We start from the raw sequence: 12,907 nt of genomic DNA, 5'->3' as shown, positions 1-12,907 counted from the left end.
GGTTAAAGAAAGAATAGGAGATGAGGAAGGATAAGCAGCAAGCGTAGAAACCCTTTCTTGATGTTTGGGGAAGAAGAAAATGAGTGTTTGGTGATACACAGCTACAAATCTTCAACATAAAGGTTTAAAAAGTAGAGGGGACAGAGTTAATGAACAAAAGCACCCAGCAAGGTGTGGGTGCAAGAAAAGAAATATGCCTAGCTTGGACCTTGGTGAGTAAGCGTAGTTTGACTAGGTATAAAATTCTAGATTGTCAGTTTTTCTCTCAGTGCTTCGAAGGTATTATTCTACTGTTTTCCACTATTTCTAACATGAGGTGAGTGGTTAGTCTAGGTAATGTCTTTTCTTCTGGTCTTTTTACAATTTTGTCTTCAATTTTTCTTTTTATTTGCCTTTTTGGGGTTCATTAGGTTTCTGAAATCTGAGGATCCACAACTTTCAACAGTTCTGGAAAACTCAGAGATAGCCTCACTCCAAATATACCTGTCTTCCATTTTCTCTTTTCTGTCCTTCTGTAATGCTAATCAGACATGCGTGAGCCCCTCTAACTAGCGACCATTTCTTTTAATCTCTCTTCCATATTTTTAACTTTTTTGTCTTTTTATGCTGAATCTGGATCTAATTTCTTTATCTTTCAGTTTATCCTTTCTGACTTTTCATTTAGTTATTATTTTTATCCAGCTCACATGCACATAAAGAGCCAAATAGTTATACAAGGCTTATGACAAAAAAATGTAGTTCCCTGACAATTGTTCCTTATTTTCTGATCCCCAAGAACTTTTAGCCCTTAACCAAATCTTTTAATATTTGCCTCCATAAATCTAAATAACGTGCTTGTGTTGCTACTTCTTGGCTTTTCAGTTTGGGCATGATCTCTTGTATTTGTGCCATGAAAGATGTGGATTTAGCTCTCTTCCCTCTTGCTACTCACACGTAACCCCCCTCCCAACACACACATGTCCTGTTCCCAGACATCAGATGTACTTGGTTGGATCAGTAGTGTTTACTTTTTATGACTATGAAAACACTACTCACTGCTAAGCCTTGATTAATTTTCTTCCTGCACTTCTTTACCTTTTCCCGTGAGTCAGTACTCAGTTTTCTAATGTACCTAACACTAACTTAACCCTTAACTCTTCTCCGCTTGTGTAACTGTTCTCTCAACGTGCTCCAACACACTAGGTACTCAGTGAATTGGTCTGGAGGAAGCCTTTCCTGCAGCCGTCACCGCCCTGCTCTTGGGTGGTTGGTTTCCAGGCCTGCTGCACAGTTCTCTTGGACCCTCCCTCCAGCATCAGGCCCAGGGTTCCCTTTGCTTCTTCCTCAGGTTTGAGCCCCTGGCTCCTGGATTCCATTATGTTCCTCATTTGATTCACTGCATCATTTTGGTGCAGCATGTCCTCCAGTAGCTTCCCGAGCAAGAGTGATGGGAGAGAATGTTTTCAGACCGTATGTGTCTAAAGATGTCGTAGTCTGTCCTCTCACTGACATGATCATTTTGGATGGACAATGGGATTTCCACCTTCAACTAGTGGAATTTTCCTTTAAAATTTTGAAGGCTTTGCTGCATTTTCTTCTAGATTCCAGTATTGCTATGAACTTTTTTCTTGCCCTTTGTATGAAACCTATTTTATTCTTTCTAGAACCTTGTGGGAGCTTCTCTTTGTGCCCCGTGCTCTGAAATTTGGTGAGCGGTGTCTTGTTCTGGCCATTTGGCAGTCCCTTTCACTCTGGGAACCCATGCCCCTTAGCGCTGGGAAATGTTCTTGACTTACTTTCTCCCCTTCATTCTTAAAATTCTGTCTTTCTGGAACCCTTATTTTTTACATAAGTGTTGGACCCTCTGATGCTCCTCTACATTCTTCTTTCTCCTATTGTTTTCTACTTTTTTGTATGTGTGTTCTGTTTTCTTATCTTCTGTTAAGTTTTTCATCCCTGTGATTACTTTTTTATTTTACATAATGTATCTTTTGTACTCTGAGTGTTTTTTAGCATTGTGTTCTTGTTTCCTGGATACAATAACTTTTCTTAATCTTTCCAAGGCTATTGATACCCCCTTGTCCCCCGCCCCCTTTTCTTTTCCCTTCAGAGTCTGTTTCTTTAGGCCTCTGTCTTTCATATTGGATGAGTCCCTAAAATGTCTGCAGATCATTGCCTGCCATTCTGCTCATGGTTAAGAACAGGCAGAAGGGAGGGGGCTCTTGGTACGTTGGTGGGAGCTTGCTCCCTGTGGCTCCACCGTAGGGTGATCTTACCAAGCCACTTATTGGGGAATCTCAACGTCAGACTCTCTATATTTTCTCTTGGGCTAGTGGGTCCTCAGAGAAGGCCTTTCCAATCTCCTGCTAGAATTCTAAGGGCTGAGTGGAAAAACCTGGGGGTCTCAGATTCACCTTTCCCCCTTTTGTTCTTTAGAATACCCCAGTCCTCAATTGTTTTACCCCAGAGAGTAATTTCAGTCTCTTGCCATGGTGGTGGAGGAGCAGTCAGGTACTGGAAGGGAAGGAGCCTGGGGACCCCCTATCTCCTAAATAGAATTTCAGCCACCTTCACCCCACTTCAGAGCAGCCTGGTGCCTGCCACCCATTTGTGCCTTCAGAGCTGCTTCTCCACTCTCTCTTGCTAGCTCAGGTTTCAGAGTTCTTGAATCTGCTGTCCATTAACTCTCTCCCCTCTGTTTTCCAGCCTCCGAATCTTCTGTAATTGTCTCCGCTCCCTTCTGTCCAACCTAGTGGTCAGGAAAAACTCACATTTTCCCCTTGCTCTCTGCCTGTGGCTCAGACAGTGCTGTGTCTCCACGCTCTCCTTCTGTGAAGTAGCTTTGTGGGGAGGTGGCCTTTCAAGGATTCACACTTTATATGGGTTTTTTTTGATCCAACTCCCCCCTTCTGTAGCGCAGACTTTGTCTCCTGTCTCCTGCAGGAGTGGCCCATTTGATCCCTAGGACCTGCAGAGGGCCCAGGACCACACTTGGCAGCTACAGAACTCACCTGTCTGGCTTCACAGTTCCATATCTTTTCACATCTGACAATCTCCTTTACTCTCCTCTTGGTTTGACATATTATTTAAAAATATTAAAAGTTAAAAAAAATAATAGTAATATTAAAAGAATTGTGTTCAGGAACTCTGTAACAGGAAGGTTTCTGCAAACATCTAGTCCACCATATAGCCTGACGCAGAGGCCCTCCTGCATTCGTTCAGCACTCTGTCAGAGGCACCCGCTATGTGGGAAGCACAGGCCTTCCCTCAGCAACCCTGCGAGCCCGGGAGGTCAGGTGCCAGGGCTTCCTGCCTCCAGACGCTGACTGATAACCTGGATCAGATAACGTGGGGGGCCAGAAGCAGAGCTGATGTTAGACGTGCATTTGAAGCTCTTTTCAATGACTCATGCTCTCGGAAGAGAACGCTGGGGGTCTTCTCTAGTCACAGGCTGAGGCCGTGGGGTGGCTGATGAGCCTCCCGAAGGCTCTCGAGGGCGCAGGTTACAAGCAGGATATTTTGCATGAATCTTTACAGGAGTTGAGGAAAGTGTCTTGCCCCCGCCCGTACTGAAAAGGTGTAAACCTCAGGCCTACTAGGGCCTCTGTCGCACAGCACAAGAGCAGGCTCCTACGAGAGCATGTAAAGCGGTTCACAGTCATAAACGCTGAGAGGTCTTCAAGGGAAACGCAGCAGAGAAGGTGCTCGGCACTGCCCTTGAACTGCCGGGCACTGCCCGTCTGACTCCAGGATCCCAGGGGCAGGTGCTGGAACAGGGTCTGCTCAGCACGCTGTCCTGTGGACTCTGCTCGTGGACGATATGTATTATCACAGTGTGACAGCACTCGTGTCACACCCGTGTTTCTGACCCAGTCATGCCTCCTTTCTCCACCACTGACATGGAATGAAAGTGACGCAAAGCCTGGGCCAGGGGCCACCTCTAGGTCCCTTCGTTCTTTTCTCGTAGGCGAGGTCTGGCCGAGAGGTGAACTCACTTTCAGCCGGGTTGGGATGGTTGATGGGAAAGTGGCTCTTTGCTCACCAGCTTACAGTGTTCCTGGGAGAAGGGCGGCGGGCATTAGGGGCAGGAGACAGTGGACGCCAGCGGACACTGTCCAGGAAATTGTTTACTCTGCACATGCCTATTTTATGAAACCAATGGTTTTTAACGAGTCTCTCTCTCCTGTGTTGGTCACTGGAAAGCATCATCCCAGTGGATCTAATTTTCACATGAAGAGGAGAATCGCGTAACTAAAAGTTGTGTTGACTTGGCGTGTGACCAGCTCTCTCCCTGTAGGTGTGTGCACGCTTGTTTTTAACTACTCGCAGCGGTGCCTTTGACACACTGTGTTGTTTTATTCACAGGTACTGTGATTGCTTTGCAAGCGGGGACTTTTGCAACAAGTGCAATTGTAATAATTGTTGCAACAATTTACATCATGACATGGAACGGTTTGAGGCCATTAAGGTAACAAATTTCCATTAAATACACACATTCTGAAAGCATTTAAAAGTGCAGGGGATATTCACAAAACGATCTCCTCAGATTTCTAATTTCAGTATTGGGAAAACCCAAAGTGTTGAAGAGTATACGTTAAATAGGACTCTATGCCTGAAGGTGGCGGTATTGACCATGACTGGGGCTGTTGTGAGAGTGGCGGCTGGAGAAAGACCTTTATTCTCCACCGGCACGGGAGGGCTTCATGGGGGCAGCAGGGTCCCAGAAGGGTCTGGTTTAAGAGCATGGAAGTACCCACGCTGTCTTTTTTTTAGCCACTTCACTGAAACACAGTTGACCCGTAGAAAGCTGTACACTTAATGTATACAACTCAGCGAGTCGGGGCTAAGTATACACACGCGAAGTCACAACCATGAAGGCCATAAACACATCCACCCCCCAAGCTGCCTCCTAACCTTAGCAGAAAGGCAGCCCTCTGCTTGGAACAAAGCGGGCACCCAAGAACAAATTTAAGTGTGTTCAGTAAAGATAAAAGGCTGCTCAAGTCACTGGAAGCAGCAACTGAAAAGGACAACTCAGGGTGTCACACAGTGATCAGTTACAATGTCTAACAGTTAGAAAAACTCACTTAAATGCAGTTCGGTAGACAGTCTTTTGGGGAGGGGATAAGGTCTTCCATACAGAAAAGCCTGTGAGTACATTTGATCCATTTCCTTGGAAACTGGCAATACCTTCTACTTCCATTGGCATCAGGGACGCTGCCTTATTTTGGCTAGATCTTTCCCAATTCTGTCTTCAAAAGAGTTAGTTACTAAGAGATACCTAGCCGTCGCTTTATTCAGGTGGCTGAAGGGAGTGGGAGCATTAGTGTTCATAACAAAGCAGTCATTGCACGTCCACGTTTTTAGAGGGCACCCCTTCCCAGAACAGCTACTCAGCCGTGTGCGAAGGGCTCTTTTTCATCCAGCTTTGGTCAAGAGATATTACCTGCGGGAGCCACAAAACACTCCTCCACACCCCGGTGGGAGTTTTGTAGTAGTTCTTCAGCACAGTTGCCTTCTACCACATTGTCGGATCTCAGGTGCAGACATCTGTCCTCCAGAACTGACTCTTTGGGCTCCACCCGGTCCGTGTCCACGGCGCGGAGCCGGTCGGCGAAGGCGATGGCTTTCTCCAGCCGTGCCACGGCCTCTTGGCTGCCGAAGTCCACAAGCGCTAGCCGCTCCAGGTGCTCGATCAGCTCGGCCGTGACCCGGCGGCTTCCCTGAGGATGGGCCTTGGAGGTGAAGCCCCGGCACCCGCCCGCCAACGCCCGAAGGCCCAGACACACGGCCCGCGTCCACATTTCTCTCCTCCTCGGCCTCCGTAGAGCGTCCTCCTCCACGTTGCCTTGATTTGAGGTTTAGAAATTCGGATTGTGTTATGCAGCAGATAAGCCTGAGTTCAAAGAGTGTAGTCTGAAAAGGCGGAGAGGTCCACTGTGTGAAGAAAGTCGGGTGAAAGCTCTCGGCCATCGTTACCTAGACTGATTTTTATTCTCCTTGGCTTCCCGGTGAAGGGAGAATCTAGGGGCAGACGGCACCTTGGAGAGCCCCGCAGGCCACCTGCTAAAGGCTAAATGCATTAGGGGCAGTTTTCATCCCTTCCCGTGGGCACGAAAGATTAGCAGAGAAGGGAGCACAGCCCCCCTGCTCGGGCCACGGCTTGGTGTCCTCTCACTTACCCAGGGAGACTGAGGGCCATCCCCTGTGGACTCGAGGCTCTCCTACTGTGCCATGGTTGGGCTGTTTATGTTTTCTAAAATACTTTAACTTGCCTCTTGAATTATAGATACATCAGTTGAAAATATCAATTTTGATACAGGCAGATCCACAGCTTCAATTGCATCTAAGCTTCAGTATAGTAGCCTTTTCTTCAGGGGTAAAGGATACTGTCTGCAATTAAAAGTATAAAAAGTTCTATTTGAAAAGTGTTGGGGGACCTCCCTGGTGGCACAGTGGTTAAGAATCCACCTGCTAACGCAGGGAACACGGGTTCGAGCCCTGGTCCGGGAAGATCCCACATGCCACGGAACAACTAAGCCCATGCACCACAACTACTGAGCCTGCACTCTAGAGCCCACAAGCCACAGCTACTGAAGCCCATGCGCCTAGAGCCTGTGCTCTGCAACAAGGGAAAGCCCGTGCACAACAACGAAGACCCAATGCAGCCAAAAATAAATAAATAAATTTATTTTTTAAAAAAAGTGTTGGAATTCTCATGCATTGCTGGTAGGGATGTAAATTGGTACCAGCACTTTGGAAAATTGTTTGGCAATAGTTACTAAAACTAAACCTTTGTATGTGCTGTGATCCAGCAGTTCATTCCTAAAAACAGAGCCCCTAGAAATGAGTTTACATGTCTACCAGAGGCTTGTACAAAAATGTTCACAGCAGGGCTTCCCTGGTGGCGCAGTGGTTGAGAGTCCGCCTGCTTATGCAGGGGACACCGGTTTGTGCCCTGGTCCGGGAGGATCCCGCGTGCCGCGGAGCAGCTGGGCCTGTGAGCCATGGCCGCTGAGCCTGCGCGTCCGGAGCCTGTGCTCCGCAACGGGAGAGGCCACAACAGTGAGAGGCCCGCGTACCGCAAAAAAAAAAAAAAAAAAAATGTTCATAGCAGTTTTATTCATAATAGCCCGAAACTGGAAACAATCCGTGTGTTCAGTGGTAGAATGGATAGATCTGTCGGGGTGTATCATCTAACAGGTGACACACATCAATGAAAAACAAAGACCCACAGCTCTGTGCCACAGCCCGGAGAATCTCACACGGCGCTAATGAAAGAAGCCAGATGGAAAAGAATACACACCAAATGGTTCCACTTAGATGAAGTTCCAGAACAGGCAAAATTAAAGCAATCCCAGTCAGAATAGAGGTTCCCTCAGGCGTGTGTTAATGGGGAGGAGTCATGAGGGACCTCGGCATGGGTGGGCTGGACTGTCCTCTGACCTGGTCTGGGTGGGGTCGCACGGGGCTCACACATGCTCAGATTCATCACGTCCACCATCCCTCGTGCTGCAGTAAAAAGTGAAAGCACACAAACACAGCAGCCTCACTGCAAAGGCCCTTCTGCAGCGATGGGGACCTCCAGGGCTCTGGTGCCGACCGGATCCCCGCTGCTCACCTGTGAGGGGAGAGGGAGGACGGGGGCTGCCGCTGTGCCTTCCGCGTTGCTCCAGCCCAGCTTTATAAAGAGCACGGCCTCACCTTGTCATTGACAATAGTCTAGATAGGTAGCAGACAGGTAGAAGAGTCAAACAAACAAAGCACGATAAAAAGCCGAGCGTGATGTATGAGACAGGCACCTGCTGGTTGAGAACCGGGGCTGGACGTGAGCACAGGGACCGGAACCGGACTCCATCACTTGGTCGCTGTCATCTGACCTCTCGGTGCCTCAGTCTCTTCATCCAGCAGACAGCAAGAACAGTGGTAGTGTTTCCTCCACAAGGTTGCTGTGAGGATTAAATGAGAGAACGCGTATAAGTCACACAGAAAGTGGAACGCCGTGCACGTTTAGCAAACGTGAGCTGGTGTCAGAGTACCATGATCCCAACTATCTCAGGAAAAAAAGTACAAGAGATGCAGGAAGGAAATATGTCCACATGGACACAATGATTTCCATCACATCATTACTGTCCATAAATTTTCTACCTTTAAGTGTTCAAATGAATTAAAATGAAATGGGGGGGTGATGCACTTCCTCAACGATGTGAGGAGATGAGGCACACTGCTCGTCGGGCAAGCCAGGTACTTTGCACTGAACATTATTTTTAAATAATAAAATATATCTTGATGGAGTTTTGCATTTTCTGTCTTAGGCATGTCTTGATAGAAATCCGGAAGCTTTCCAACAAAAAATTGGGAAAGGACAATTGGGAGACGTTAAGCCTCGACACAGCAAAGGATGTAATTGCAAGAAGTCAGGCTGCCTTAAGAATTACTGTGAATGCTTTGAGGTCAGTCAGCAATTCCTAAGTATTATTTTTAAAAACCAGCTAAATATATGGCCTAAGTAACTTTGTGGTTAAAAAAATCTTCAATTTAAAGGGAGAAATATAATTTAATTTCTTCCTTCCAGGGCTTCTAAAAGGGCACCCACCAATCTACCTTAATTTCTCAAATGTGAATTACGCCTTACGAATCAAGTAAATGAGCTCAGGCCTCCTTTGGGAGCATGTTGTCTCCCCCGAGCCCGCCCTGACTGTCCAGCAGAGGGTGCCCAGTGCCAGGGCCTTGCCCGCCCTGCAGCTGCTGACCAGGGGCTGGAGCTCCCCTCAGTGGCCAGCACCTGGTGGCTCCCAGAGGCGGGCCTTTTCCTTGCTGAGCAGGGCGGAGACGCTCTGGGTGGGGTAGTGGGGGCAGCCTTGTCCTCAGGTGAGCATTCACCTGGGTGCTCTGAGCAGGCAGCTCCCAAGCAGCTCGTATGGCTGCCGGGACAGTGTGTCAGCCCACTTTCCTCTGCCGGGCAGTGGCCCACGCAAAGTGCTGATGTCCTGTAGCGTCTGGCATTACAACAGACTAGCAATCTCGAAGAACCTCCTATTCAAAACACCCAGAGGTGCAGAATAAAACACACCCCATTAGATGCATGTCTGAGCTGGAAAGGACAGACGGAAACCCCCAGGGGCTGAAACTAAGAGGAAACTGGAAACCAGAGTGTCACAGGGCCAGCCTTCTGACTGCCCCCAGGCCGGGCCTGAGCAAGGGGTTGGTCCCCAGCCCTGAGTGTCACACAACTGTGTGGCAAGAAACAAAGTCCACCCACAAGGAAGCAGGAAGGGCCTCCCCCTAGAATGCCCACCGCAGGCCCGGCCTCGGGTGGGTTTCATGTTCTACCACGCGCACGTTCTCTGCAACAGCGGAGCCAGCACGACACCCTCGGTGCTGAAGGAGAAGGGTGGTCGGGCTGGAGTGCTATGACCGGCTGAGGCAGGCTTCGATTAGAACAAGGGTCAGATGGAGCCTTCGCTGTGCTCCGCTGGACGAGGGAGAGACCCCACTCTCTGCTCGGGGCTCACACCCACACCCGCCCACTGGCCCTCGGGGGCCCCTCCCCACCTCTCTTCACATCACAGTCACCTGCCCCTCTTCACTTCTGCCTTTCTTTGGTATGAAAATCGCAGATTACATACGTGCGTGCACACACAGATATAAACAGTTATTTAAGATCCAAATAGAATTTGTTGGTTTTTGATGAATGGTAGGACAACCTAATTTTATTGAAGCATTTTACATTACCAGGCCAAAATTATGTGTTCTTCTATTTGCAAATGCATCGATTGCAAAAATTATGAAGAAAGCCCAGAACGAAAAACACTAATGAACATGCCAAACTATATGGAAATCGGAGGTTTTGAAGGCGGCCATCATTTGTCAACAACTAAATTTTCAGGACTACCAAAATTCAGAAAAGATAGGTAGGTACTCTGAACTAACCCTCCTAATAGGGGAATTCAAGGTTATTTTGAGAGGAGAGTTGGAAATTCCCTGGCAGTCCAGTGGTTAGAGCTCCGCGCTTTCACTGCCGGGGCCCGGTTTCAATCCCTGGCCGGGGAACTAAGATCCCCCCATAAGCCGTGCAGCGCGGCCAAAAAAAAGATAAAATTTGAGAGGAGAGTTAAAACGGTTTACACACTGGAAAGAAAGCGTGTTTGTCTGTAGGTGGGGGACAAGGGATGGGGAAGGAAGACGCCAGTTTCTTTCTCTGTCTTGACCAACCCTAGATCACACACTGTTAGCTCAGAGGAGCGCCTGCTGTCGAATTCGCTTGGTCCTATTTGTCCTCTTAGCTTGACCTTTTTGTCCTGACCGCCTGAGTTACCCCTGGTTTCGTACGAGAGCAGAAGGTCCCTACAGGACCTCAGGAGGCAAGGGCATGATCTCTAGGCAGCAAACACCCGAACCACTCTTTACCACAGGAAGTGACGGCAGAGAGATGTTCTCGGTGTGTGCTGTATTCCTTACTAAAGTGATTATGGAGTCCACTTTAGTTGGATATCTTCCCATTTAATTATTCTGAGGTCATATTATACTCCTAGCAGGTCTCAAAGATTGAGTAATAATTTTATTATATATTGGACTAGATTCATCCATTTTAAAAAGTTTCTTTGAGTTCTCTGTGATGGGTCATGTCATGATAAAGTACTGGATATCATTAATTAATTGATAACATGTAGAAAAGCCAAGTTCATGCTTATTTGGTTAGAGACATCAGAAATACTCATCACTGTGACCTGCAGAGGTCGTCATTGGTAAAAATGTACTGAAACATGGCTGCATCTTCTGTGAAATTATATGTGAAAACATTGCCTGACACGGGGATGTTGTGTGTCCGATGGGATGTGATAGGGGCTCCACGCTCCATGCGTTGGAGTCTGGTCTCAAAATGTTAAGACTCTTGACCCGAGGACAGCCCTGTTCTTTCATCTTCAACAGAAGTCATCGTGTATTGCCTTTATAGAGAGATTTTAACCAATCCCAACGTCTATATTTTCATAATCCAATACTTTTTAATACTTTATAGTTTTCCTAAATTTTTTCAGTTTGAGCATGACTTGGGCAACTATCTAGCTAAGCCACAGTGGCCCCTTGAGCCCAGTGGGGAGAGTGGCTGGTCCCGTACAACAGAACCTCTTCAGGGATCCAGGGGGCATTCCGAGGCAAGGCCATGCTGACAAAACGCCCCCTAGGAGGCGAGTCCTCAGAGCCATTGTGCGTCTGTAGCGCAAGGGGCCGGTGCCCTGGGTAGCTGTCCTACTGCCGCTTTCCTCAGGTAGACTTGTGCACAGAGCTTAGAGCAAGGCTGCATGGCTTGTCTTAGCTAAGATTCCTGCTGCTTCGACCGCTGCCCAGCCCATGGGCTTGATACTGCAGCCCAGGTCTCTGGGCTCCTTAGTGGATCTCAGTTTGAGAAAATTTAGGATCTGCCGTGAGAGGGACGTCTAGGAGCTGACAGATTCACCTGACCTCTGTATTCTTCTTCTAAGAGCAATCCTTTATGTCATGACAGGTAACATAGCTTCCAGTGTTAGGAAGACATTAGATTTTACCGGTGACATTCTTACAATGCTTTGACAAACACGTCTCCTTGAATACGAAAGGTATTTAAAAACAGTGGAGTGATTGAACGTGGCCTTTAACTGGTCTGCTTCTGACAGGCAGTCATCCTCATGCATCTCCTGGGAGGTGGTGGAAGCCACGTGCGCCTGCCTGCTGGCTCAGGGCGAAGAGGCCGAGAAGGAGCACTGCTCCGAGAGCTTGGCAGAGCAGATGATCTTAGAGGAATTCGGGAGATGCTTGTCGCAGATTCTCCATATTGAGTTTAAATCCAAAGGGTTGAACATTGAGTCAAGTACAACGTGGTGAAATGTGCCTGCATGTGGATTTCGTCTCCATATTCTGCAGGAAAACTCGTTTAGAAAAGTTGTTTTAAGGACCAAGAGGCCAGGTCTACACCAACAGCTTCATCGTTAAAATCAAGCTTTCCCTCTGCATCAGGGCACCAAGGGGTTACTCAGAGTCTCTGAGGGATTTGGCGATTAAAACCCTCCCTCCGTTTTTGAGGAGGTGCATGACATAACTGCTGTTGTCTGGACCCGAGGAGAGAGCATGTGTTCCTGTGATCCCGGGAGAACTGTCTGCACTAACACTGAGTCATGGAGGGTGGAAGCAGGCCCTGGAGAGAAGTAGAAGTCCATTCCTATTGACTTCACCCTCTCCCGGGAATTTCTTCCTCTGGCGGGTTCTCTGCATAAAAAGCCATAATGATTTTCCCCTAAATTGTTTAGAAACAAATTCTCCAGATAGGCTGCTAAGATACAACTTAAAATCTGTAGAGAACTACTGAATACCTTGGAGAATTTCTGAGTGTAGATGTTTCCCCAGAGTCACAGGAATTACCAGTCTCCTCTAGGGCCACAGTGAAATGCAGACAGCAGGGTTGGTTTGGTCAGTAGCATTTTGAGTTGTGGGACTGAAAATTATCTAGTTTCTTATGTGTTTCCATTTAAATTGTGGAAAAGCTCTATTATCCAATTAACTTCTCCATAATTATTGTTATAATATTATTATTGTTTGTAAAGTAACTAGTTTGCAGAAATCAGCAGGTAAGATAAGTTATTAAGTTGACTCTCTTTTGGTTCTATTGTAAAAGAAAAGAGGAATAAAATTTTGACATGTCTTCCATTGTTGTAATTAACTTAGTAGTGGAAAAGTCTATTTGTTATGTTTCTGTGTTCATTAATAGTATTGGCCCCTTGGAGAATGTTTAGAAAGCTCATTTACAAACACACCACTAAAAGAAGTGGGGTCATAGGGCCTGGCCACTAGGCACACCAGTAAGCCAGGAGCCAAGGAGCAAGCTGATGATTTGTTGAGTTGTGTTTGGAACAGCCTAGCTCTGATGGGGAGCCAAAGCGGGGAAAAGAAATTC

General features: G+C 47.4%; 1 protein-coding gene and 1 pseudogene across 1 annotated transcript in view; one reads left to right on the top strand and one right to left on the bottom strand.

The window, feature by feature from the left end:
• TESMIN (testis expressed metallothionein like protein) overlaps positions 1–11,957 on the top strand; it is a 38,035-nt gene extending 26,078 nt beyond the window's left edge. The window contains exons 7-10 of the mRNA XM_060017555.1: positions 4,345–4,447; positions 8,295–8,432; positions 9,718–9,893; positions 11,634–11,957. Coding sequence (XP_059873538.1) covers positions 4,345–4,447; positions 8,295–8,432; positions 9,718–9,893; positions 11,634–11,841 — 625 coding nt within the window. The 3' untranslated portion in view covers positions 11,842–11,957. The remainder of the gene's footprint in view (positions 1–4,344; positions 4,448–8,294; positions 8,433–9,717; positions 9,894–11,633) is intronic.
• On the bottom strand, positions 5,412–5,783 carry LOC132429302 (glutamyl-tRNA(Gln) amidotransferase subunit C, mitochondrial pseudogene; annotated as a pseudogene).
• Positions 11,958–12,907: the final 950 nt, after the last annotated feature.

This window comes from Delphinus delphis, chromosome 8 (assembly GCF_949987515.2).
Source record: "Delphinus delphis chromosome 8, mDelDel1.2, whole genome shotgun sequence".
In the NCBI taxonomy this organism is placed as follows: Eukaryota; Metazoa; Chordata; class Mammalia; order Artiodactyla; family Delphinidae; genus Delphinus; species Delphinus delphis.
Note: the sequence above shows the minus strand (reverse complement) of the source record. Positions and strands in the feature narration are given on the sequence as shown.